Source organism: Convolutriloba macropyga, chromosome 8 (genome assembly GCF_964194025.1).
Source record: "Convolutriloba macropyga chromosome 8, txConMacr16.3, whole genome shotgun sequence".
In the NCBI taxonomy this organism is placed as follows: Eukaryota; Metazoa; Xenacoelomorpha; order Acoela; family Convolutidae; genus Convolutriloba; species Convolutriloba macropyga.
Window position 1 is genome coordinate 58,279,356 of NC_134475.1, and position 26,491 is coordinate 58,305,846.

The 26,491-nt window shown below is 38.7% G+C and overlaps 5 protein-coding genes across 6 annotated transcripts in view; 1 reads left to right on the forward strand and 4 right to left on the reverse strand.

Moving 5' to 3' along the window:
• LOC142344858 (FACT complex subunit SPT16-like) overlaps positions 1–12,942 on the reverse strand; it is a 120,506-nt gene extending 107,564 nt beyond the window's left edge. The window contains exon 1 of the mRNA XM_075396892.1: positions 12,918–12,942. The gene's annotated coding sequence lies outside the window, so the exon portion shown is untranslated. The remainder of the gene's footprint in view (positions 1–12,917) is intronic.
• The window catches only part of LOC142344868 (uncharacterized), a 577,092-nt gene that overhangs the window by 409,088 nt on the left and 141,513 nt on the right, over positions 1–26,491 (forward strand). The window lies entirely within an intron of this gene.
• LOC142344863 (sepiapterin reductase-like) lies at positions 2,293–12,934 on the reverse strand. Its single transcript, XM_075396898.1, has 4 exons — positions 12,917–12,934; positions 5,450–5,780; positions 4,596–4,731; positions 2,293–2,693 (listed from the first exon to the last, which is right to left on the reverse strand). Exons 2-4 carry the CDS (start codon positions 5,769–5,771, stop codon positions 2,378–2,380), a joined length of 774 nt encoding a protein of 257 aa, XP_075253013.1. The 5' UTR covers positions 5,772–5,780; positions 12,917–12,934; the 3' UTR covers positions 2,293–2,377.
• On the reverse strand, positions 6,060–6,897 carry LOC142344864 (protein N-lysine methyltransferase METTL21A-like). Its single transcript, XM_075396900.1, has one exon. It carries the CDS (start codon positions 6,820–6,822, stop codon positions 6,067–6,069), a length of 756 nt encoding a protein of 251 aa, XP_075253015.1. The 5' UTR covers positions 6,823–6,897; the 3' UTR covers positions 6,060–6,066.
• Positions 6,910–26,491, reverse strand: LOC142344862 (inositol monophosphatase 1-like). Of its 2 annotated transcripts, XM_075396896.1 has the most exons (4): positions 26,451–26,491; positions 14,219–14,555; positions 13,890–14,164; positions 6,910–7,463 (listed from the first exon to the last, which is right to left on the reverse strand). In XM_075396896.1, the coding sequence occupies exons 2-4, from the start codon at positions 14,472–14,474 to the stop codon at positions 7,119–7,121; spliced, it is 876 nt and encodes a 291-aa protein (XP_075253011.1). In that variant the 5' UTR covers positions 14,475–14,555; positions 26,451–26,491; the 3' UTR covers positions 6,910–7,118. The 2 variants fall into 2 exon arrangements, with proteins under 2 accessions (XP_075253011.1, XP_075253012.1); XM_075396897.1 differs by lacking the exon at positions 26,451–26,491 and having other exon boundaries at positions 13,890–14,155; positions 14,219–14,609.

Genomic DNA, 26,491 nt, shown 5'->3' on the forward strand with positions numbered 1-26,491 from the left:
TCACCAGAAAACATATGCGACCAGTCCATAAAAAGGTTTGGTAACAATTATACAAAAAAGAACAAAAACAGTAAAGTAAAAAAATTAACTTATTTTTTTGAAACAGTTAACTTCAAAGTAATAAATACCATTAGGAATCAATTAATATTACCACAAATTTACAATTACCACTGCTTCTATAGAAGGGCATTAGGACCTGTCCTTATTCATTTTTTAAAGAGGCTAAAAAGAACAACAAAGAAACAAAATTTCAATTGAAACTTGCCAGAAAACGCTGTCAAAACCGTCAAGCCAAAATTTGGCACTCAAAATATATTTGATTGCGCCTTCTTCAAACAGCTATAATGTAGTACGTGGCCATTCATTAGTAAGACTAGGTAACAAGTAGACAAAAAAGCGAAGTGCTAAAGTATGTAATACTTTTAATTTTTTTTTTCGAAACAAAATTACATTCAATGTCATGAAAGGCATTAATTACAAAAAGAGCTATTTAAATAGGGTCGTTTATTCACAAAAAGGAAGCCCTCGAGACCTGTAATTATCCAGAATATTTCTTGCATCTACAAAAATGATAAATCAGTAGAAAGAATAAATGATAAATGATAAATCAGTAGAAAGAATAAGCAGTCTTTCTTTGCTGACACTAAGCTGGAAGTTGAACAAATTAAGAAAAAAATAGAAGAAAAGTTAAATAAGCCATTATTTTTTGAAAAGTCCATTATTTTTTAAAAAAGAAACGACCATTAACTTTCAAATAAAAAACTACATGCATTAGCTTCGAGCTGCTTAGCAAGCGAATTGGTTGGACCTATCACTCCTGAGCTTTGATTTGATATATTCTGTTCTTTATTATTAAAAAAAAGTCTTTTTTTAAAAAAAGACCGACTGACTACAACCCGATTTTTTTTGGATTGTAACAGTCCAAGAATGGCCCAAAACTAGCCCTGCTAACACTTATTGTCCGTTAGGAACAATTGATTTTTCGAATGTTGTAGATATAGATAATTTGTTAGTTGAAAACTCAAAATAAATTCTGCATTTTTGATAATCAACGAGTAAAGTTAGCAAAAAACGGCAAACTTTTAACTACAGTGCACTCTCAAAGTGGACTAAGGTAGCTTATTTCGTGCTGTTTTTGATGAAAAAGGCTAAATTTTGAAATGTTTATCCAGATTTTTTGACCAAAATTAAATCAAAACAATCAGCAATGCTTGTTCGTCTTCAAAATAAAATCAACGACACTATTCTTAAAAATTATAACAAATATTAGCAAAATGGACGAAAATTTAGGCAAAAATTCCGGAAAATGTGAATAAAAACAACGTGAATTCACTCTTCTTTTCCCAGAAGTTTAAACCTCGATAACTCCGTAGAAAACGAAAATTAAAAAATCTTTTTAATTCCATATTCTACGCTGGACGAGCTTTCTAATGATTCCAGTCTCAACTCTCTACGATGAATATATCGAGCGGCGAAAATTCACCGAACAAAAAAAAACCCATTTGAGTATATAGTTCCTCCCCCCTCAAGAGGGTCGGAACAAAAAAGTCACAACAAGTTGAAGAATTTTCTAGATCAAAAGCGCAAAAACGGTCAAGCGAAATTTTCCATGACAATAACTTTTCAAAATTCGTTCGAGAGCAATTAATAAAAACTGAGAAAATCGTGAGCTATCATTTTTGAAACCTTAAGCGCGGATCTTGGTAACATGTTTCAATCGTTGCACAGATATTAGAATGCACGAGAGTTTCCAAGACGCCGCTGGCTTCCAAAATTTTTGAGGCTGTGACAACTCGAAAGTTCATTCTCAAAAAATTTGTTAAATCTACCAGACTGAAGCTTAAGAGTGCAAAAATGTGTGGAAATGTGACAATCATGCCCTGAAATAGACGGTCTTGAAATTAGTTCGCTAGCTTAGATTTATTGCTGTTCATTAGCAGCAAAATCGGAGTCAAATAAGCTCAAATAAACAACACCTTAATTCTTACAAATAACGTGTAATACAAAAATCTAAAATATCGGTTTTTACTAACTATATAAGATCCCTCTCGAAGTGAAGTCGCAAATTAAAATTTGCACACCTAAGACAATGAAGTATTGATAATTAATTACACTAATTTTTAAAGTTGTACGCTCAACACATAACACCATTACATACCAGACCACTAGCTTGTCGCAAAAAGCAACGTGCCAATAGAAAATCCTATTGAACTCAATGCGCATCTTATTTTGCACAAAATCAAGCAGCAAAATTCTGATCACAAAGCGCTTAAAATCTGCTCGAAACAAACGTTCGCTCTAACAAAATTAAATTACAATTTCATTTAACAAGATTATAAGTGATTCAATTATGCAACATGTCAAAACAGATTTAGTTCTATCTGTCAAAATAGTCAATTCTGGTAGCAGATTCAAAAGTATTTTCAAACAAAATTCCCATCATTCTGTTAACACTTTCCTCGCAAGTCAAGTAATCCCAGTTTGCAGTTGCTTCTTTTTTGGTCCATTTAGATTTCAACTCTTCGCTCATATCTGACTCTAGTGGCCCGGGCGAGTAGTTGAGGGTTCTCACATCTGGGTTTTCAACGTCAAGCACACGTAGGGCCATTTCTCTGGCTGCCTTGTAAGAACAGTAATCAGTGGTACTGGGCATAGGCATGCTGGCAGCTAGTGACGAAATGTTGATTATAAGCCTGAAACAGTATATTTTACATTTCAACTTGCTTACATTTCAGCTTGGTTACATTTCACTTGGTTACAGTTTACCTGAAGTTGTGCCTTTTACCTGCAGAAAAATTGTTATATATTACCTGAAATTAAACATAACCGACTAAACGTCGGAAGAATTGCTCTCGAACGACTAGTGGGAGCACTAATCAGTTCCAGCCTGCTTCAGTCGGGGGCGGAGGGCTTAAAAAGGACTAAGACGGACCTCAAGTAACCACAGTGGGGAGGGGTAGGTAGGCGGGGGGGGGGGGTTGTGCAATGTGGTTTAGATAATTAGGGGTGACTTATATAGGAGCAAAAAATCTCAAGCTGCCCTCTTCACCCTGAAAATTACCAGCAGTTCCTAATACCTATACATTACAAACGAAGCTACTGTTCAAGTCCAATGGTCGAAAACAGAAGTCAACAATCAAAAACGGAGGTAAATGCTCGAACAGAAAGCAGTCAAAATTCAAGTCATGAACAAACTTGATTTCTGCAAAAAAAACATAGCGGGTAGAATACCGGAAACGACTCGAATCGTGGTGCATTATAATCTCTAACCTAACATTACCGAAATCAGAACATAAAAGACAAAAGAAAAACCAAACGTAGCCCAACAAACCACATAAAAGTTTTTTTTAAAAATGCCGACAATTTTTTAGGTGCGGGGGAGCTAGGTGGACTGGGTGGGTAGATAGGTTGGGGAGGTGTGTAGTGCTGGGGTAGTTCGGAGGGTAGGTGGGGGTAGTTTGGGGGGGGTAAGTTGGGGCGGTGGGGGGGGGGTAGGTAGGTGGTGGAAGGGGAGGGGGTTAGGTAGGTGGTTGGGGGGGGGGGGGGGGTTAGGTAGGTCGGTGGGTGGGTATATAGGTTGGGGAGGTGGGTAGTGCTGGGGTAGTTTGGGGGGTAGGTGGGGGTAGCTAGGTGAAGGGAGGGAGTAGGGGTAGGTGGGGGGTAAGTTGCGGGGGGGTGCGGGGGCGATGGCGAGGTAGGTAGGTGTTGGGGGGGGGGGGGTAGAGTTTAGATAATTAGGGGCATACTTATATAGGAACAAAAAATCTCAAAATGACCTCTTCATCTTGAATATTACCAGCAGTTCCTAATAAGTATACATTACAAACGAAGCTACTGTTAAAGTCCAATGTTCAAAAACAGAAGTCAACAATCAAAAACGGAGCTAAATGCTCTAACAAAAAGTCAAAAGTCAAGTCATGAACAAATTTGCTTTCTGCTAAAAAACCTGTAGAATCTCAATACTCCTCTTCGAGTAGTAAAAACCTGTAGAATTTCAATACTCCTCTTCGAGTCGTAAAAACCTGTGGAATATCAATACTCTTCGAGTCGTAAAAACCTGTAGAATATCAATACTCCTCTTCGAGTCGTAAAAAAAACCTGAAGAATCTCAATACTCCTCTTCGAGTCGTAAAAAGACACGCGCTTACAATAATTGCTTCTCTTCGAGAGCAATTAATAACCAGCGATGAAATACGAACAGTGGTAAAGGAAATTTTTTGAATAAATGGTGAACAAATGGACGGAACAGCAAAAACTTCATTAACACTTAAAATTTAATTACCGTGAATATTTTTTATTATTTGAACACACTATTATTTTTGGAGGAACTAATATGGAAAAATAATACCAACAAGAAAATAGTTGCTCAAAATAATTATGAGTAGCAATTAGGGGGTAGAGTTGGATCCATCTTATTGTAAATTGAAACCAGGCACCAAATATAAAGAGTAATACGATCAAAACTATCTGCGCCATGAAAATAAATTTCCAATGAGACCATATGTTACCTAAAGAGGCAGTATCCTAGATAGTATTCTCCTGCAATCAAAGTATTTTGTCGAATATTAACATATTTCTACTAACATGTTTCTTACTTGGTCAAATTAGCTTGCTGACTGGTGAGCTTCAAGTACATGGAATGAAGTGCAATGTAAGACGACAGATTTAGACATGCATACTGTTGCAAGTGATCCATATCATCTAAGTCTCTAGCGGTCAAGTCAACACGACCTAAAACAAACATACATCACTTCAACTCCGGGTCAAAGGTCACACACAGTATTCAATTTACAATAGTTAAGCTTGCTTATTTTCAATGACTACAGGGGAGGTTCACAGTACTTTTAACAAATTTGCGACCGCCAAGACATCAGATAATTCCATTCCTATCTGTCATCATGAACTTTTTCACGCCTGGATGAAAATAACTTCGCAGACTCGAAGTGCTCAAATTATTTATGAGTAGCAATTAGGGGGCAGAGGTGGATCGGTCTCATTGTAGATTGAAAACAGGCATCAAATATTATGCAAACGTATCATATTATAGAAATTTCATTGCCGACCAATCAGAAAATACTAATACTCTTTTCTGATTGGCTGATTGTCCCATATAAAAGCCCAGAAATAGCGTTAAGCCCAAAGAGAAAACTTCTGGTGGAAGCTGATATCACGTTCGGATATGACAGATTCATATCAAGTCCCTCGGGCCACTGCGGCATGGCCGTGGTCCGCAAGGCATGGCCATATGCGGCAAAATATAGAAGGTAGCATTAAGCTATATCGAATTCATGTTAATTGAAGGCACAAACTAGAGTTTTACATTTCACCACCACCAATCAGATTTGTTGAAAATTCTATATTTTGGTACGTCTATTTGTTGAGATATCACCACAATCAAAAAGCATCTACGCTTTGAGCACATTCGCAATGATATCACACCATATCTTACCTAAAGAGGCCGCGTTCTGAATAAGAACAGCAGCTTCGTACTGTTTCACTTTCGCCTTCAAATCTTCGGACAACTTCGAAATCAAATCAGTTACCTCACTAGGAATTCCCAAGTCACATGCGTACGTGCAGAACGCATGCTGTGGAAATTGCTTTCGCAGAGACTCGGAATTCGTCTTCAACGTTTCAGGCGACTTTGATATTAAAACAATGCATGATGGTTTTGTGATCCGCTTTGCAAGTTGATGTACTATCTCTTTGCCCAAGCCTCTATTGGTACCGGTCACAATGGCTAGACAAGATTGGTCGAATATATTGCTCATTGCTTTAGCACTGAAAGATAAATTAGTAACGTTAGTTGCGCCTTCGTCAAGAAACTGACCGAGCAATTTGTTATCATAATGAAAAGTATCCAAAATTGCAACAACTATTTAAAATCTCTGGTGCAAGAGAGAAATATAGACGTGAGTGCTGAACCATTAAAAAAGGTTGTTAAAGCAAACAGTCAAAAGTCAGTATTGTGCTGAACGGCATTACAAGCCATGCTGCATTTTAAGTACCTCAGAACTTCTCGCATTAAGGACGATACCTCCTTATTGTTTGGAAAAAAATTGATCATTAATCATATCGTCTTAATTTGACGTGATAAATATTAACTGACTTTTCAGAAACCGCAACCAGAATCTCAACCGCGAAGCCATGAGTTCTTAACAGCTCATAAAATTTGTAATCTCTGTCATAACGCATCTTGCTGCAAAAGTAAATATGAGTCTTTATTGAGGCGAATGCTTGCAACGTTGCAATCAATGCAGGAAACAAGTCTTCAATATAAACCAGATCAGCGCCAACAATAACATCCGGTTCTATGTTCCGATCAAATAAAGTTGGTTCAACCCAATCCAAAACTGCAACATCAACAAAATCCGAACATTTTGAACTTTCAGGACAATTCAATTCTACATTACCCTGTAGCGCATGAAGTACACTTTCTCTATCAGTAGCTATTACTTCCTTTGCCTCTAGAAACTTGCACACCATGGATACAAGACCGGTTCCAGCACCCAGTTCCAAAATTGTTTTCCCTCGAATCAATTTTGGATTGGAAGCAAAATAGTTGGACAATATCTCGGCTGATTCCCAAACGACACCGGCTACTCCGGTTCGATCCCAATCCTGGTTAATTTCAATCTCAAATCTTTTTTCATTCCGGTCCAACATTGTTTTGAACTCAAATTTTTTGGATCGTTTCTGGAACTCTCTGAATGGATGAGAGAACTGGTTTTCATCATAAAGTACAACTGCTTGATTATGTGACGCCGTGATTAAATTCGACAAAGACATCGTCAGCAGAGCTACAAACACATAGCTACTCATTACCTGCTCATAACCATGTCTTAAACGCAAGGTACTGTTCTAGTCTACATTTTTCATCCTTAGTTGTTTCAGAAACAAGAAGTTATCAAAAAAAACATCTGAATTCAATCAAAACTTTTGGAAAAAAAGTATTCAGGAAACATCTCAATGAACCAATTATTCCGAACAACAGAAAATAACTGATGTCTCCGGTTTTAATTAAACATTTCTGGGTTTTTCATTTTTCCACTCATTCTCAACTAAAAGCTGAGGACAAGATGGAGCAAAGCATCTTTTTCAAAGAAAACAATTAAAAATCAATCTTCGTCGAATTGAATGGACGATATTATCAAAGGTTTCAACAGCTCAGCTAATTCAAAGTTAGCACTGGCGATGAACTTGCGCTTCGTCAGTTTGGGCTCGCCCAATGTCAAGGGATCCAGCAGTACCCCTTTTGCCTCTTCTAGAATTACAGCTGCAGCAGCTACGTCCCAAATATGACATCCTACAACAAAGAAGGCATCCGCACAGCCTTCGGCAACTTGACAAAAAGACAGAACACAACTGCCACTCATCCTGATGGCTGATACATTGTTCGAAAGAACGTTTGATAAGGTTTGCGTCCCTTCATAACACCACGTTGGATCTCGTGTGAAGGGTAGCTAAAATATGCCACAAATTTGAACCCCATTTATAATACAATATCTTCCGGAAAAGTCATTACTTTTACTATTTCGCAAAAAGAGGAACCTGTACACTGAAAAGGCCTCAACAAGACCAGCACCCTAATACATCTAGATTACAATTTAAATTTGCTAATTCTTTGAATTGTGCAAACCCAGAGGTCAATAGCAGCTACGCTCAGCTATCACAGCTCTCAAAAAATAGGAACAAATTCAAATCAATGTGAAAAACCACAGCCACCCACCCCCCCCCCGTCATAAGCATGCATATACAGTTAACCACCCCAAAAAAACCGCTAAAAAAACTACAACACTAGGCCTCATTGATAAAGAGAGCCAACTGGAAACTGGTAGCCAACTAAACAATTGCTATTGTTAATTAGCGACCGCTCAGACTTCTTAAGGCGATATTCAGCGGCTTGTTATATTTAATACAATGCTTAGCTTCAATATTATTACTATTTTCATTCAACCACCATTTATAAACTCGACAGCAGAAGAAAAAATTAGAAAAACTCAAAACTTATTATTTATTATTTAACAAAAAATTGAAAATTTCTGAACTCAAGTTTTGAGAACAGTGCTGAAAACCAAAATTAAAATTTTCTAGTTTTGAAATGATTGATTTAAACTCTAAGGGAAATTTATTCCATATTTGTCACTGCAAAACAAAGTTCGTCTGCCGTAAGTAGATCTGGGTTTCCGAGTGACAAAATTGCAAACTTATGTGTTCGTGTAACCATGCAGTTGTGATGAAAACAGTTTGGACAGATAATTGGGAATTCTTGGAGGATGCTGAACGCAACGATGACCAATCAGTGAAATTTTCAACAATACCCGTTTTTCCCTACTGGAAACCAGTGAAGTGTTCTCAGCTAGTTGGCTGTCGGTCTCATTGCCGATAATTAGAATATTAATCGTACATAAGAAATAAGGATCCGTTATAGCTTCCCCAATAAGCAGTTTGAAATTCCATAATACATAACTATACTAGTCGTCTCTCGATAACAACTGAGAACGAGCACACTCAACTAAGGGCGTTATCAAGCTCATTACGGGCCGAGATTTTTTGAAAGTAATAATATGATATCGGGAAGACCAAATCGATCTGCCGAACAAACTTAAGGCTACCATCAAACTAAAAACTCAGCAATTTAAAATTTTTAGAGAATTTCTCATTTTGTGGAAGGCTTAAACAAAAAAATGCCTAAACTCAGTTTTTTTCTGTGTTAGTTTTAATTTTGCTCCAGCGAACATTGATTCTAAACTGCCTGGAATAAACTCGAATTTGCTTTACAAAACCGAACAAACAAATGCGAAACAAACAACAGCATCATCAGCATTAAAATAATAATGCAAACCCAGTTGAAAAAATTTATCCTCTAAATGCAGAAGATAACAAGAAGGCAGTCAGTGGACCCAAAACTGATCCCTGCGGAACTCCTGTCGGATTTATGTACCATTGGAAACGATTTCATTGGTAACCGGGTTATTTATTGTTTTCTAAAAAAGACAAAAGACCATTTGAGACTGAATATAGCTGTTTCAGTAGAAAAAAATCCTTTTCGGTATTTACTCAATAAAACGCAGATTGGTTACAGGACGGTAGTTTGATAGGACCTCTGAATCAAGGATCATTTTTTTCTAAAAATGACAACACAATGCCCTCATTCAAATCTTCGCTGGGAAAACCAGATGTTAGCCACATTCAAAAAAATGGCACAGAAAGAAAAGTTAAGATGTTAAGCTTTATCGACCTCTTGTAAAACCTACAAGCAATGACGCCATTAGGAGTGCCCATTGATGTATTCGATATCAGATTAACGACATCGCTGTCTGATAGCTCAAAGAAAGACGTCATTCCTGTGCCACATGATTGATTAATATTTATCCTATCATGAAAAGGGGAGAGCTTTAGAACCACTTCACTTGGTAACACATAATTTATTGAAGAATTCAACGAGGTTAGCTGTACAACCTAACTTTTGAACAAACAAGCAAGTATCAACAGAAGTCTCTGCTCAGCTGTCCTGTTCAATTATTCTTCACTCGTCGCTTTATGATAAACATCCCCGGCAGATTGCCGGAAAATAGCCGCCGTTGATTCCCATAACTCTATTGGGATTGAAAGAAAAGAAAATATCAACAAAAATTGATTTTTGTATAAAAACATTTTTAAGTGCGATTTATTTTGATGTCATTTCCTAATTGAACATACCCCTGTCTCTCAGTGAGAGGCTACAGGGTCTAGTATCAATACCAATAAGCATTATAGATAGTAACTAAAACTTGAGAACAAAGTTCAAGTACCTGGCATTTAAAAATGGGCTTTATGGGTTTATCCCGTTTCTATTTCTGACTTTGATTTTTTTTATACTGACTCTCTTCATTTTGAATTGCTTTTCTAAGCAGCTGCTGTTTAAAAGTACTTTGAGCAGAATGACACAAGAGTGAAACTAGCCTAGAGAATCAAAAAGATTTCACGCATAATATCGAAAAAGCGGCAAAATGGGTAAGCGACAAATTCGACTAAAAAAAATTAGGAGCTCTATAATAGCCGGCTGAGAAGATGCGGGCGGTTATTAATAAGGGGGCTACACTTTATGGCCACCATGCAGTGGAAGTAGTAGCAGTTGACTCTTTAGGGAAACAAAGTTTCATTTCTCTGGGGCTTTTGGGCCCTTTATTGGAAGTCCTTCATCAATTTGTTATTCGATCTTCTTCCAGATGTTGCGGTTGGAACATTTTCAAATGATGCGCCAGCAGTACATCGCCAGCAGTGAGATAGTTGTAACTCGTCAAAAAGCATTTTCAGAAGATTTTGCTGACCGTTGTTTTGTTAACCGTTTCGCAGTAGTTCTAGTAGCATCGACATAAAATTGTAAGTTGTTTGGATCTGTGGATGAAATTGTCGTCGGATTTCGTCAGACCGTTTTTTTATTCGATATACTTTTCTGCCATGTTGTCTTATTATTATTTTTATTGGTTTAAGCACTATTTACCTATTCAAAAGTGCTTTAAAATAGATTCCTTGGAACAAAATTTTAAGCTTTTCTGATGGCGTTTTCGTTTGATAAAAGTTTTAATTCGAAAAAAGTCAATTCCATTCGTGAGATACTGAAAAACTGAATGATCTTTTTCCCAAGCTGGAGTTTAAAATTTGTAAATATATTAAGATCTTGTCACTTTGTCATTACGAGATTCCAGCGAGTTAAGATAGGCTGGAACCCTCTGCGGATGGCGAACCAGACGATGACCCATCAGAATTTTGAAAATACGTTTTCGTACAGGTAACCGGTGCAACTGTTTAGAAAATCCGAAGTTGGAGTGCTTGGTGATAGTCGAAAAACTAATATGCATGAGCAGTTCATTATACGTTGTAATTTCTGAAGGAGAACGTCGGGCAACCCATAATAAAGCGAATTACAAAAGTCAGACCTAGAGAAAATTAAAACTCTCTAAATCAACTAATGAAACTTTCGCAATGGAGTCCTGATGGATTAGACTTTACGTAAGAAGAAGTAACAACTTGCACACACTGAACAGCTTGAAAAAAGTTTATCATATTAAAAAACCCAAAAAACTTCACATTATCCAAAATTTTAGAATCCATTGGCAGTTGAATATCACAGACCATTGAGCTCTTCCGCGCAATATTCATATATTCTGATTTTGTGTTTTGTCGAAGTTTCGCACCATTAAGCTATTTTTGGAGTGCCCATTATCGAATCAGAAACTTCTGGAGTCAGATTGTTGTTGTAGACCAAATAAACAAACGTGTCATCAGAAAAAAAATGATAATTCACGTTAAGCTTCACAAATATAAGCTCAAATGGTAACAGATAGCAAGTAAAAAGAAGAGGGCCTAAAACAGAAATTTGCGGAACACCCCTTTCAACTGATTGCATTGAAGAAAAAGTGTCACCAATTGAAACTTTTTGTGATCTACCACAAAGATAGCTCCTGATAAAGCTGAGAACACGATGTCCAACTCCTATACTACTTTCAAGAACAGACAGAAGTCTATCATAGTCGATAGTATCAAATGCCGCTGATAAATCAAGGCCAATGTAAAGAGTGCTTTTTCTCAATTCTAAGTTTAGCAATATGTTATTGGTTACTTTCAGGAGTGCTGTTTCAGTTGAGAGCTTTCGATAAGCACTTTAGAATTTGCATAAAATATTGCTATCTTCAAGATAATCTCTCAGTTGTTGTAACTAGAGTTGATATAAATTGATAATTCGCTAAGTCTACGCAATCGAGATTTCTTGAGGTAAGTTTTTACTACCGCTGTTTTTAGAGCCTGTGGAAACACTCCAATCTCTAACGAGGAATCTAAAAGTTCCAACAGCACGGATAGATAAAAATTAGGATATATTTTTTTACAAAACGCGTCGGGATTGTCAAACGCAGACAAACTGCTAGAGAATTGAAATTAACTTTCAGAACTCATTAAGAGACAATTGCCCAAAGAAACTCATCCTCCTCCTAATTTATTGGTTTTCATGAGACGTAGTTGAATCAATTCATGCAAAACTGTGTTATATTTTTGCTATGAAGAACTTGCTTTATGCAGAGGCTAGAGCTTGTTTGCTTTCATATCTTGGCAACTGACGATCTTCTTTGCCTAAAAGAGATTTCAATAAAGCAAACTTCTGGCAGGTAGACTCATTTTCCATTGTATTTTGGATATAAAAAGCACGATTTGAGGAAAATTCTGTGAAGTTCAGTTTTAACCGCATTCAGGAGGAAAAGGTTGGTTTTCTAAGCAACACCACTTCATTTCGAAGCAGAGCAACACCGCGAACTAGTGAATCGACGCATTCCATTTTCTTCATAGCTGATATTCTGTCAAGGACTGATAGCTCAGCAGCAAAGCTTGGCGAGCATGTTTTACACGACCAGAAAATCATTCCTTGTAAATTTGAACAGTTTGTGATTCCTAAGCAAGCATATGAACGTATACTCTTTTGGACTTTACACAATTAGCAGTTTGTGGATTACATCGCTGCATACAGATATCACATTGTGGCTCAGGGGGCGGTGGCATTTTCAATATGGGTTGAATTGGGGAATCAGTGGGACAGAAGGAAAAGCCCGCTGCGGGACTGAGAAATTATTCAGTCAAACAGATGAGAGCTCTCACGCCAAATTTTTAGCTGTAATGAGAATAAACTAAGGTAGCTAAAAGAACTTGAAAAACTAGAAAATGGTAAAATCGAAAAACGCACATCACGCAGATGCGGAGAACTCTTACGCCAAATGCTTCCACGCAGTAAACAAATAGTTCTCGAAGATTTCTTTCTTCCTCCGGAATCTAGAATCCGCGGTTATTTGGGCTACCCAAAAACAATGTCCGGCCTCTGAATACACAATGAATAACAACAGACAAGCTGAAACGAAATTAAATAACCTCCCACGTGCAGGTGGAGACTATTTAATAAGTTTATCACAACAATTAGGCTTGTTTTGCTGTCATTTGTGAAAATCCAACGATTTGTGAAAATCCAATTTGTAAAATCTAACGATATATCATATTTTACATCAACTAATAAGACGAAAAGAAGTAGGTAATTTATTTCTTCGTAGAGACTGAGGGTGGAAAGATTCTCTCTATCAATCGACTTTTGTGGTCCGAACGCGTTGGTTATCCACTTTGTTGCCAGGATCTGTACTCTTTCATATTAGCCTTATTAAGGCTTTTTGGGATACATTTTTAATACATAATCGACTAACGTTGGGCGAATTGCTCCCAAACGACCGGCTGGCTTTGTCAGTAGCCAGCTACGGTTTAGCTTAATTGGAGCGGCGTGAGCTGAGCGCACGGGGGGCAACTGTGGGGGGTCTTTGGCTGCACGGGACCCTTACGGCCTGAGCGATGTGCCCTTCACACCATAAGTATAAGTCCCCAAAACAGTTTCTGTGAATCGCATACTTGGAGACTAGTGAGCTGTGAAAGGCTCTAAGAGAGCATAATGCCCGCTGGGCGCAAGTTGTTTATCCCGTTTTTGAGGACGAAAAGTCAAATGGGTCAGACGAAAAATCGGTCAAGAGAAAAATCTCATAAAAATAGCAACATGACTAATATAATTGCTACAAACTTCGTTTGAGAGCAATTGAACAAGAAAAGTTAGCTTGTTACCTTTTGAACACATCGATTATAGTTTTCATTCCAAATTAAAGCTGGTGAAATAATTAGGCCCAGGTCTTTTTGGATGTCAGAAGGAATTTTGATTTAAACTTGCTGAGTTTCCTTTGATGTTGAGCAATTTACACTTTGACATGTTTGCCTCCATGCAGTTCTCCCCGCACCGTTGTCTAGTTCTGTAGCTGCCGATTGGAGTTCTTGGGAAAGACCCAAATTTTAAGCAATAAAGAGTTCCCAAAATAAGTACTTAATATAACCTCTAACAGCAGCATACATCGTTCCATCGTCGTACAGCTGGATACGTGTATTCTAGCACCATTGCAGAAAGCACCTTGATTAGTGACTGCTGTGTACAACTTATCACCAACGATATCAAGCACAACTCCGACGACTGGTCTGGCCTTATAAATTACTCCAATCGATATACAATATCCTGGGTAACTGTGCACAAAGCTCATAGTTCCGTCTATTGGATCCACTATCCATGATGGCTCTGGATCATCTTCACTTATTACAACACGCCCTAAGAGTTCTGCAAATACCCTCCACAGAATTTATCTAAATCAAGTAATTATGAGATGATTACCCGTTGCTGACTCCTCTCCAACAAAATTATGAGTGGGGAAGGAGTTCAGGATTGATGACTTAATAACTGCTTCTACAGATGTATCAGCTTCCGTGACTAAATCGGTGAAGCATAATTTGGCTTTAACTTGGAAGTTAGTAGGCGATTCGGACTTCTTTCTCAGTATCTCCACGGCAATTGGAGCGCTTCGCTTGCACAAAGTTTCAGCAAAAGTTTGCCATGCGAGGAAATCGTTTGTTGTATAACGTTGAGACATATAGGCAATAAAAATTCAGTTTGTTAAACGGAACAGAGATTCAGACATTGAGCTGGGAAGACTCGATTATAAGCGGATGTACTAGGTAAGGCTTTCAGTTTTATTATCAGTAGGCATTAAATTAAAAAGCTAACAAAAAATCGGATCTTTTTCGTTTGTGCCCCTCCAGTACGTTATGCCCCCCCCCCCGGAAAAAAGACTCCACTTAACAAACTTCCCTTCCCAGAGAAATTTTTTGCGAGTCACCTATTTTATTCTCTTTACTGTATATTTTTTACTTTGTGCTTATTTAAAACTTAACATAAGCCAAATAAATGGGTAATTTGTGCTTAGCAACTGCATATATACTCTAAAGTGAAAATTCAGCGGAAGGTAGAAAAGTTGCGAAAGAAAACAGCACTTGGGTTGTGGCTAAAGTTGACCAAACAAAAGGTAACAATTCCTGATATTGCGTAAAACAAAGGAGAATTTAATGCTGTAAAATAATGATGTGTTTTTTATTTAACCTAAAAAAGAATAACGACACTCAGATTCTCAGATTCTTATTTTCTGTGCACTGAAATTTTAGTCATGCTGTAGGTGAAACTGTTTGACCAATTTATGTTTGTCTGAGAGTTAGAGTTTGTGATTTTAAGTCATTCGTAAGGGTGATTTAGTGCAATTTTTTTAGTTTTGCTCTTAAAAAAAACTAAAAAATAAATTTTGCTTGTAAAAGATTAAAAAGAAATGGTACCAAAGACTTAACAAACGTCTCTTCACAAAGCATTTTTTGCGATACACCTATTTTTTTTTCCATTTACTTCCTTAAATTTTCTACTTTCTGCCTATTATAAGACAAAAATTTATGTAATTTGTGCTTAGCAATTGCATGACTACTCTATTTTTGAAACTTCAGAGGAGAATAGAAAGGTTGAACAAGGCAAAACTTTTTTGGTCGCCACAGTTGACCACAGGGTAACTGTTGCTGAGCTTGCTTAAAACAAACAATAATCTAATGCTATAAATTCTTCAACCTATAAAAGCATGATGACTCCTTGTTTTTCTGTGAGTCTAATTAAACTCCTTGACCTACTGTTGTCTTCGTTTGAAGGCTTAATTTCTAAATGGAAAGTCGCCGTTTGATATTTTCTACGCAATGAACATTTAATCAAGCTTTAGTTAAAACTGTTCAACCAGTTTTTGTTTGTCTGAGAGTTAGAAATTGCGATGCTAAGTCAATAATAAGAGTCTTTTTCTGTTAGGTTTTGCTTGTACAAAAATTCAGAAAAATTTTTTGCTGGTAAAATTAAAAGGAAAAGGTAGTAAAGACTCCACTTAACAAACTTCCCTTCCCAGAGAAATTTTTTGTGATTCACCTAATTTATTCTCTTACTCTAAATTTTTTCTTTTATGCTTATTTAAATTCTAACATAAGCCAATTAAATGGGTAATTTGTGCCTAGCAACTGCATATATACTCTAATGTGAAATTTCAGCGGCAGGTAGAAAAGTTGCAAAAGAAAACAGCACTTAGGTTGTTGCTACAGTTGACCAAACAAAGGGTAACAATTCCTGATATTGCGTAAAACAAAAGAGAATTTAATGCTATAATATAATGATATGAGTTTTCGTATTTTACCTAAAAAAGTATAACGACTCTCAGATTATCTGAAAGTCTAAATAAACTCCTCGACTCAATTTTGGAATAGTTTGAAAGCTTAAATTTTAATTGGAAATTGCCCGTCAGTTATTTTCTGTGTACTGAACTTTTAGTCATGCAGTAGGTGAAACTGTTTGACAAACTTATGTTTGTCTGAAAGTTAGAGGTTTTAATCCACCGTTGAGGGCAAGTAGTGTACTTGCCAGATTGATTTGTAACTTTAGTGATTGATCACGTGAATAGAATAATTGATTAATAGCTGTGTAGCTACACAAATTTGATTTGATTACCTTGGTGGCGTTTTTCAGTGCTTTAGCTTGTTTTTCCTGTGTTTATTCTTTGTTTTTAGCATGACTTGAAGTCCTCCATTTGCAACGCAACAATGTAGAGTTTATCTTCATTATCGTTTTTTACTTTCAACCCGTGATAGTCATTGCATTCAATCTTTCTAAGTTGTAGTCGATATCCTATCAATTACGACTGTTGCCTCCACATTCAATAAAGATACCACCAATGGAAAAAGCAATACCGGGGTCTGGAGTCAGCGCTCTAACTGCTCCAAAGGCCATCATTATTTCTGCTAGTTTTGTTCATCGTTAGCAATGCGTTGAACACTTCCTTTCTTAGAATTGCTGAATTGAAACGCGCAAATTCTATGCGTTCTGATGTAATTTGCAATAATTTTTGAAGATCCAGAGTTTTTTGTTTGTGTTCATAGACGTTAGGTTGCATCCGAATTGATATTTTTGCCACAATTGTTGCAAAATATTGAAAAAGATTTGTCTTATTTTTTTTGGGAAATTTAGAAATTGGCACCACAAACTCTACTTAACAAACGTCCCTTCCAAAAGCGATACACATATTTTTTCCAATTAGGGTGTAAATTTTTTAATTTCAGCTTTTATAAAACTTAACATAAGCCAAATAATTAGGTAGTTTGTGCTTAACAGCTGCATGATCACTCCATTTTTATAAACGCAAAGGAACATGGAACCGTTGAAGAGACTTATTTGATTGCTACAATTGACCAGAGAGTAACAGCTGCTGAGCTTGCCTAAAACCGACAATAATTTATTGCTATAAATTGTTCAACCTATAAAAGCATGATGACTCCTTGTTTTTCTGCAAGTGTAATTAAACTCCTTGACCTAATGTTGTCTTCGTTTGAAGGCTTAAACTCTAAATGAAAAGTCGCCGTTTGATATTTTCTACGCAATGAACATTTGATAAAGATTTAGTTAAAACTGTTCGACCAGTTTTTGTTTGTCTGAGTGTTAGAAGTTGTGATGTTAAGTCAATCATAAGAGTCTTTTTCTGGTTTAGATTTTGCTTGTACAAAAATTCCGAAAAATGTTTGCTGGTAAAAAAATTAAAAGGAAAAGGTAGGAAAGACTCCACTTAACAAACATCCCTTCCCAGAGAAATTTTTTGCGATTCACCTATTTTATTCTCTTTACTGTAAATTTTTTACTTTATGCTTATTTAAAACTTAACATAAGCCATATAAATGGGTAATTTGTGCTTAGCAACTGCATTTATACTCTAATGTGAAATTTCAGCGGAAGGTAGAAAATTTGCTAAAGAAAACAGCACTTGGGTTGTTGCTAAAGTTGACCAAACAAAAGATAACAATTCCTGATATTGCGTAAAACAAAGGCGAATTTAATGCTGTAAAATAATGATATATGTTTTTTATTTAACCTTGTTGCGGCTGCTCAAGAATCTCAGCGGAACCGATATATCACAGCCTGGTTCTCGAGTTTTACGCCGGCCTGGTTCTTCACTGGGTTCGATTGACTAACGATCTCGCAAAAAAAATTAGTCGCTCGGACGTATTAAAAGGACTGTAACTTTAATTTTGTTGATTGAAGTTAGGAAAATCCTTAGTGATAGTCTATGTTCAATCTCGTGCTGAAGTTTGTAAGGCTTCAGCCAGTAGCTAGTATTGTTGCGAACTTCTCGTTCAGTAAGCTCAACTAACTTAGAACTCGCAAGATCTTAAGATCTAGCAAAACTTAGCAAAAAGACTATAGTTGTTAAAGAATCAAATTTTAGTCTATCTGAGAGCCAACTGCTCTTGGTAACAGTTTCTAATGGTTCTAAAAACAATACGATTTCACTAATCAAACAATTGGGTTAAAGTAAATAATCAAATATTTATCATTTATAACATCATCGCTACCTGTTTCTGATTGGTTAATCAAGAAAATGATTTAGGTCATTGTTCACATAGTAAATGTCAAATTACTGCAATATTTACTTTTGTTGACATAAGCACGGATGGTTTTTACGTAACTCTAAATGCCTCTATTGTACGGTATTTCACCTTTAATGATCATCTAAAGAATCATAAATAAACAACTTAAGAAATTTAACAATAAATAACAAAATATCGAAAAATGCCAATTTTGCACCATATAAGTGCTAATAGCCACACTTGTGGGTCTGATGCAAAAACGTTCGTTGGGTTCAGGGATAGCTTAGAGTTAACCCTAACCGTCTGCCATAACCTCGGGTTGCTCGGGTTTTGCCTTCCCAAAATCGGGGGGGATGGACAGATTTTCGGTCCCAACTTGTAAAGTTTTTCATTTTTGACCATTTTTGAGTTTTGAGAAATTCTAAGTTTTTTCGGTTTCAAAAGTTATTTCTTGCTGTCTGATTGCTTTTGTAGCTCATTTGAAGTGGCGCCAACATCGCCGGCCCTGTTTTCGATCTCGGAAACACCATCGTAGAATACTGGCGCTAACTTCACGACTGGCCGGTTTAGCTCTCCATGTGCCATTTTGACTCTCGCTGATCTCACAACTCCGTCGTTGCCAGTGACGATCTCAATGATTCGTCCAAGCTTGTATTCACAGCGTTTCACAGAGTCATCTACTAGCCATACTAACTCGCCTTCTTTCAGGTTTCGCACATGTTCTTTTGACCACTTCGATCTCTGGTTCCATTGTGGAAGATATTCACAAGTCCATCTTTTCCAGATCATGTCGGCATATGCTTGAGCCGTTTTCAATGATTTTCTCAGGTCGTGGTAGCGTTCACTGGATGGCATGAATGGTGCACTCGCGCTCTCTCGTCCTAGCAAGAAATGATTAGGTGTGAGTGCTGTCAAATCTTCAGGGTCGTCACTTACTGCTGTCAGGGGTCTTGCGTTGAGAGTCTGCTCTACAAGACACATTGTTGTACTGAGTACCTCGTCGGTGAGGCTTCTGTTGTCCAAGATTTCAATCATGACCTTCTTGCAACTTTGAACCAGTCTTTCCCAGATTCCACCAAAGTGAGGAGCTCCGGGAGGGTTGAATTTCCAAACAATCCTTTCCTGTGCTAAGTCACTCTCAATCTTAGCTTTGTCCCACTCGTTCATGAATGCTTTCAGCTCATTGGCTGCTCCATCAAAGTTTGTTCCGTTGTCACTGATGATGGTATTCGGGTAGCCACGTCTTGCAATGAATCTTGTCACCGCAGCTAGACATGACTCGGTGTCCAATGGCTGTGCAACTTCGATGTGTACTGCTCTCGTTGTCAGGCAAGTAAAGAGACAGCACCATCTCTTCACGGTACGTCGTAGGAACTTGACTTCGAAGGGTCCGAAGTAGTCGACTCCGGTATGGGTGAATGGGAACACATGTTCATCAAGTCGTTCTCTGGGTAGATCCGCCATCGGTGGGTGAATTGGGTTGGCGTTTCTGTGTCTGCATTTGATACATCTTGACTTGATTTTTCTTAATGCATTTCTCAGCCCGATGATCCAGTATTCTTGTTGGAGCATGTTTCTCACGTACTCTGTGCCCTCATGTAGGTTGTCTCGATGCGCTCTCTCCAACAGAAGTTGTACAACTGGATGTTTCGCGGTTAATAATATTGGATGTTTTGCATTGTAATCAAGATTTGAATGCTTCAGTCGACCTTTAACTCTAATTGTTCCATCTTCCTCTATGAAGGGTGACAATTTGGCAATGTTTAATGTTTTTGAGATTTCTTTGCTGTTCGCTATAGATTTCGAAACATTCGGGAAGCTTTCGTTTTGAACAAATCGAAACAGTATTTGCTCTGCGTGATAAATTTCGTCTGCTTTGAGGATACGTTTCTGCTTTGTCCTGAACCTCATGCAGTAGGCAATGAAGTTTCTAATTCGGTTGAATGAACTGTATCATCTCCAGTCAAATATTTGGTCTAGTTTTGTTTCTGTTGCTACAGTACTCGTAACTTGCTCAGGTTCGAGTTCGTTCACTTGGCACCACGGCTTTGGCCACTTTTCTTCATCTGCCTGGAGCCATGCCGGCCCGGTTAGCCACACGGACTCCTCGAGGCCTTCGATGGACATTCCTCGGGTTCCGATGTCGGCAGGGTTTTCGACACCTTTGACGTGTCTCCATTGATTCCATCGATGAGTTTTCCAATATTTCCGCTGCTCTGTTCGCAGCGAATACTTGTTGTTTCTTGTGCGCTGCCTGTAGCCATTGTAGCACTGTTGATGAGTCGGTCCAATGATAGATTTTGTCAATATTGACATCATGTTCATTGAGTGTCTGCTTTCTGAGACGAACTCCGTTAGAGTGCGGCTTGAAGTTCTAATTTCGGTATTGTCATATGTCTGATGGGTGCCACACGGCATTTCCCTATTACATATGTCAGTTTTAGAGTTGCTTCATCTTGCAGATATGCCACAGTGCACATTGCTTCCTCTGATGCATCTGTAAAGATGTGAAGTCTCAAGTTTGTACATCCGTTTTCAAAATAAAGTCGATTTATTGACATTGTCCTTATTTCTCTCAACTCAGAGCACCAATAACTGAACAGTTTTGAGTGTTCTGCTGACAGCTCTTTGTCCCATGCTTGTCCCATTGCTGCCCAGATGATTTTGAGTAGAAACCGCATTCGTATGGTGAATGGTGAACATATCCCAAGTGGGTCGAACACTGCTGAGACAAAGGATAGGACAATTCTCTGAGTTATTTTTGCTGGAACTTCTTGCTCAGTTCCACGACAGACTATGAGACTGTTTTTGCCCACATTCCAGTTGAGTTCTAGGATTGAGGATGATTGTGGTTCTGCTTCGAAAGTTTTCACAACTTTCTTTGATCTGTCTGTCTCTGGAATGTGTGACTTGACTTCTTCGTCACCTGTTATCCATTTCGTCAACTTGAATCCACCTTTGCTGAGGATGTCTCTGACTTTCTGATAAATTTCAATCGCTTCTTGAGTTGTTCTGACTGACTTGAGGAAGTCGTCCATGTAGAAGTTTCGCTGGACAGCTTTGACAATATTTTCGTCGTTGACTGCATTATCTTTCGCCACTTGGTGCAAGGCGTAATTTGCACAAGTCGGCGAGCTTTTCGCCCCAAAAACGTGTTGTGTGCACTCGTAGATCTCTATTCTCCGCTCTGGATCTTCTCTCCAGAGGAATCGTAAACATCGGCTGTCATCCTTTGGGACAGCTACTTGAAGAAACATTGCTTCTATATTGGCTGATAAGGCTATTTGGTGTTCTTGGAAGCGAAATATGATTCCTATCAAACTCTGCAGCAGGTCTGGCCCAAGTAGATGTTTGTCGTTTAGGGCTACACCTTGATACTTTGCTGCTGTGTTACACACTCTTCTGACTTTTTCGGGTTTGTGCGGATTTATGACGGGATGATGTGGTAAATACCATTGCAGTTTGTCATTGGTTTTATTCAGTTCAGCTTGATCTACTTTCCGAACGTATCCAGCGTTGACATCTGTGTCGATGGTTTCTTGGTAGCGCTTTTTTAGCGTTTCATCTTTCTGCAGGTGTCGTTCTAAGGACTTGAGTTGCCCCATTGCAGAGTAGAAGTTGTTGGGTAACTTCACTTCGTCCTCTCGCCACAGAAGTCCAACTTCGTATCTTTCACCGTTGAATCGGGTCGTTTGTTCCAACGTCTTGATTGCTCATTGTTGTTCCTTTGAATGTAAGGTGACATCGCAGTTTGAAGCGTAGGACTCGATATCCCACCACTTACTCAACTGGTTTGCTAATTTGTCGTCTGCAATTGATGTTGCTGTGGTCGCAAGAGTTGCTGCTTGCTTCGCTGGTAGGGGTCCACTTAAAGCCCAACCAATCTTTGATTTCACTGCCCATGGTGCAGCTTTGTCTTCTGACTTCTTGAATTCAAAAGGGTGATGAATGTCGTAGCAATCTTGTCCAAGAATCACTTGAACATCGTTTAGATTGTAGCTCTGATCTGGCAAATTCCTCAAATGTGGGTAACGGTCTTTCAACTCTTGCAGTTCCACAATCTGGTCCCCCAATTTCAGTTTCTCGTGCACATAGAATTGCACTGTTGTCAGTGGTCGAGACTTCTCATGCGCTGAAACAGCTATCGGCACTATTTCAGTCTTGACATCTTGTGAGCCATGGATCCCTGCTACTGATAGAGATGCTTTTCGGCCTTGGAGTTGAAGTTTTGACACCACTGATTTGTCCACAAATGAGATTGAGGATCCCGAATCACTCATCGCTAGTACATTTAGACTTAAGTCTCTGTTTGTCAGCTTGATTCGTACCACTGGAAGTCCTCCTTGGGTGATGTTAGTTGCTACTGCCGTTGTAGCATCTGAGACATTCTTTGTAGTATCCTTCTTCGGTAGGTCACTGTGCAAAAGCCTGTTGTGTCGCCTTCCACAGCTGGGTACGCTACATGTCCTGCTTCTGCAGTCCTTCGACATGTGGCCTGGTTTTAAACAATTGAAACACAGTTGGAACCTCTGGACATGCTCTCGTCGTTCATTTACTTTCAGTGATTTAAATTTTTCACACGTCCATATAGGATGCTGTCCGTCTTTGAAGGGACATTCAAAATTCTTGGGTTTGCTTGACTCTTCAGCGTTTGATGCAAAGGTACTCGTCTTCGGTTTATCACGGCTTTGAAATTTATTTCTGTCAAACGACGAGTTCGTCTGTGCTAACAAGTTCTCATGAATTGCAGCTTTAGAGGCAAGCCTCTCCTTCAAAATAATCAGGTTACCTCTCAGTAGTCGACGATATTGCATATACTGCAACCACTGTTCTCTCAGTTGCGGAGAAAGTTTTCTCGTTGCTGAACTTAGTCCTGCTTCTGCTTCTAGATCTGATGTGTATCCAAGTTGAGTCAAGGTGTTCACCACATTTGTAACCACATTTGCGAATTTGACGATGCTCGTAGAATCGTCATGCCGAACTGGAGGATGAGTATATATTTTTTTTGAATTGCGCGTTGACTATGAAATCTGATCTGCCGTACTTCTCACAGAGTATATCCCAAGCGTGATAGTATGATTGCGAGCTGAATCCCATTCCCGATACTGCTGCCTTTGCTTGACCCGTGAGACTGGTCTTCAGGTATTGCATCTTTTCTGTATCACTGATTTGCTTTTGATGAACAACAACATCAAAAAGACCTGACCACTCTGGCCACTCCAGAGGATCTCCTGAAAACTCAGTCAGTTTTAGTTTTGGCAAGCCACTGGCACCACTGCTTGGTACTGGTTGGTAAATGACTTGGGGAGTGGTGTGATTCATTGTGCTCCTGTTTTTGTTCTCAGCAGACATGTTTCGAGAGTTGTTAATGGGACTCTGACTCCTGTTTCTGTCTTGAACTGCTGACGTTCGCTGCTGCTGAAACGTCGTCCTTGTCAACGGCGGTGCTGGTGGGTCCGTTACTCTAATTGGTTTACGGACTTCTGGTTTCTGGAGAATGCTCGGTTCAGCCAGTTGCGTTGAAAAAAGCCTTTCGCCTGGTTGGAACAGCGGGGTAGTTTTCGGGTGGGTGCTGAAACGTTTATCAGCTCTGTCCTTGGTGACATTCGTTGGAGGGTCGATAACAACATTCGGAGATAGTGGTCGTTGAGGGACAGACTGTTGAGCCCCTGATTCTACCCATCCGGCTGTTCTTTCGTGGTTTCGTTTTGATCCAACACTTTCTATCTCATCTGCCACTGATCCAGATGCCCGTGAGCTTCCTTTGGTCAGCTCAAATTTCATACGTCTTTCTTCTTCGTCTTCTTCTGCTTTCCTTCTTTCGTTTTCAAGGGCTCGTTCATGCTGTCGAAAACGCAGTTCGTCTTCTTGTTGCTGCATTTTTAGACGTAACTCTTGTTCTAGTTGTTGTTGTTGTAACTCTTGCTCTTGTTGTTGTTGTTGTAACTCTTGCTCTCGCCGCTGTTGTTGTTGTTGCTGTTGCTGTTGCAAACGTAACTCTTCTTGCTGGCGACGAAGTTCTATTTCTTCACGCTCTTGCTCTAACTCCAACTGGCGCTCTCGCAGTCGTTGCTCTGTTACTTTCTTTGCTTTTAGGTGTTCGAGCTCCATTTCTTCGATCTGTCGCCTTTTTGATGATCGTGAGTTGGCGATAATGGGTTGTTTTCTGCTTCCGTGTGTAGCAGAATGCTTGGAAGAGACCTCGGCGTTCTCCTAAGCGTTTTCTATGGCTCCATTACCTGTATCAATTACAGTTTCGTCGTTTGAGTCTTTGTCACCAGTCGATGTAGTTGACACTAACGATGTTTGGTTTCCACAATCCTTGCTGAGCCTGTACTGTTTGATCAGGTCTTGATAGTAACTCCTAGCATTACTGAAATTCGTAAACCCATGGTGACAAGCTTCTGTCTTCGCTATTCGAAGAGCTTCTGCACAAATTTCATCTAGCTTTTCTAATAACCGTTCCGCCTGATCACACAGTATCTGTTTTTTGGATTCGCTTAAATTTTCTGCTTTCAATTTCTCTTCGAGTTCTAACAATTCGTTCGCGATTGGAACATAATCTCCCAATAATTTGTACTCTCTCAGTGTATCTTTCCGGTAGTCGACGACTATTGCGCGACAATCTTCAATGCCTCGGAGATCTGGTACTTTGTCAACTACCCATCGCAAGACCTTCCTCTTTTCTTCTAACATACGCTTGGTGTCATTGTCAAAGCTTTCAAAATACTTTGGTTTTAATAGTAACCTCTGCTGTTGTCGGTTGTCTTCCAAGTTGTCGTATGTCTCGAAGAAACATCGATAAGCACCTTCGGCCGTCATTGTTTTGTTTTGTGTCAGGAAGCCTTCTAGCTCGTTGAGGTATCTGGAGAAGGACTTTAGTAGATCAACTTGCTCTTTCTCTAACGTCTTGAGTTGACCACTCGCTTTCCAATCAGCTGTCTTCCAGTGTCTGTTGGGACTTTTGCTGGCCATCGTTGCTGGTTGTGTTTTGGTTCACCAGGTTGAATCGAAGATTCGTTGCTGTTCGTGTTACTGCTGTTGTTGGTGTCCGGGTCGGCGGACCAAATGTTGCGGCTGCTCAAGATTCTCAGCGGAACCGATAAATCACAGCCTGGTTCTTGAGTTTTACGCCGGCCTGGTTCTTCACTGGGTTCGATTGACTAACGATCTCGCAAAAATAATTAGTCGCTCGGACGTACTAAAAGGACTGTAACTTCAATTTTGTTGATTGAAGTTAGGAAAATCCTTAGTGATAGTCTATGTTCGATCTCGTGCTGAAGTTTGTAAGGCTTCAGCCAGTAGCTAGTATTGTTGCAAACTTCTCGTTAAGTAAGCTCAACTAACTTAGAACTCGCAAGATCTTAAGATCTAGCAAAACTTAGCAAAAAGACTATAGTTGTTAAAGAATCAAATTTTAGTCTATCTGAGAGCCAACTGCTCTTGGTAACAGTTTCTAATGGTTCTAAATACAATACGGTGTCACTATTCAAACAATTGGGTTAAAGTAAATAATCAAATTTTCATCATTTATAACATCATCGCTTCTTGTTTCTGATTGGTTAATCAAGAAAATGATTTAGGTCATTGTTCACATAGTAAATGTCAAATTACTGCAATATTTACTTTTGTTGACATAACACGGATGGTTATTACGTAACTCTAAATGCCTCTATTGTACGGTATTTCACCTTTAATGATCATCTAAAGAATCATAAATAAACAACTTAAGAAATTTAACAATAAATAACAAAATATCGAAAAATGCCAATTTTGCACCATATAAGTGCTAATAGCCACACTTGTGGGTCTGATGCAATAACGTTCGTTGGGTTCATGGATAGCTTAGAGTTAACCCTAACCGTCTGCCATAACCTCGGGTTGCTCGGGTTTTGCCTTCCCAAAATCGGGGGGGATGGACAGATTTTCGGTCCCAACTTGTAAAATTTTTCATTTTTGACCATTTTTGAGTTTTGAGAAATTCTAAGTTTTTTCGGTTTCAAAAGTTATTTCTTGCTGTCTGATTGCTTTTGTAGCTCATTTGAAGTGGCGCCAACAAACCTAAAAATGCATAACGACAATCAGACTTTTATTTTCAGTGCACTGAAATTTTAGGCATGCTGTAGGTAAAACTGTTTGACCAATTTATGTTTGTCTGAAAGTTAGAGGTTGTGATTCTAAG

Bases quoted from the DNA above. Each gene is read 5' to 3' on its own strand.
- LOC142344862 (XM_075396896.1), bottom strand. From the start codon at position 14,474: ATGTCTCAACGTTATACAACAAACGATTTCCTCGCATGGCAAACTTTT. The intron at 14,165-14,218 runs GTAATCATCTCA...GGGTATTTGCAG, and splicing joins TGGAGAGGAGTCAGCAACGG to AACTCTTAGGGCGTGTTGTA. The intron at 7,464-13,889 runs GTTATATTAAGT...GGCATATTTTAG, and splicing joins GATGTATGCTGCTGTTAGAG to CTACCCTTCACACGAGATCC.
- LOC142344863 (XM_075396898.1), bottom strand. From the start codon at position 5,771: ATGAGCAATATATTCGACCAATCTTGTCTAGCCATTGTGACCGGTACC. The intron at 4,732-5,449 runs GTAAGATATGGT...TGTTTGTTTTAG, and splicing joins TCAGAACGCGGCCTCTTTAG to GTCGTGTTGACTTGACCGCT. The intron at 2,694-4,595 runs GTAAGAAACATG...ATACTGTTTCAG, and splicing joins CAGCAAGCTAATTTGACCAA to GCTTATAATCAACATTTCGT.
- LOC142344864 (XM_075396900.1), bottom strand. From the start codon at position 6,822: ATGAGTAGCTATGTGTTTGTAGCTCTGCTGACGATGTCTTTGTCGAAT.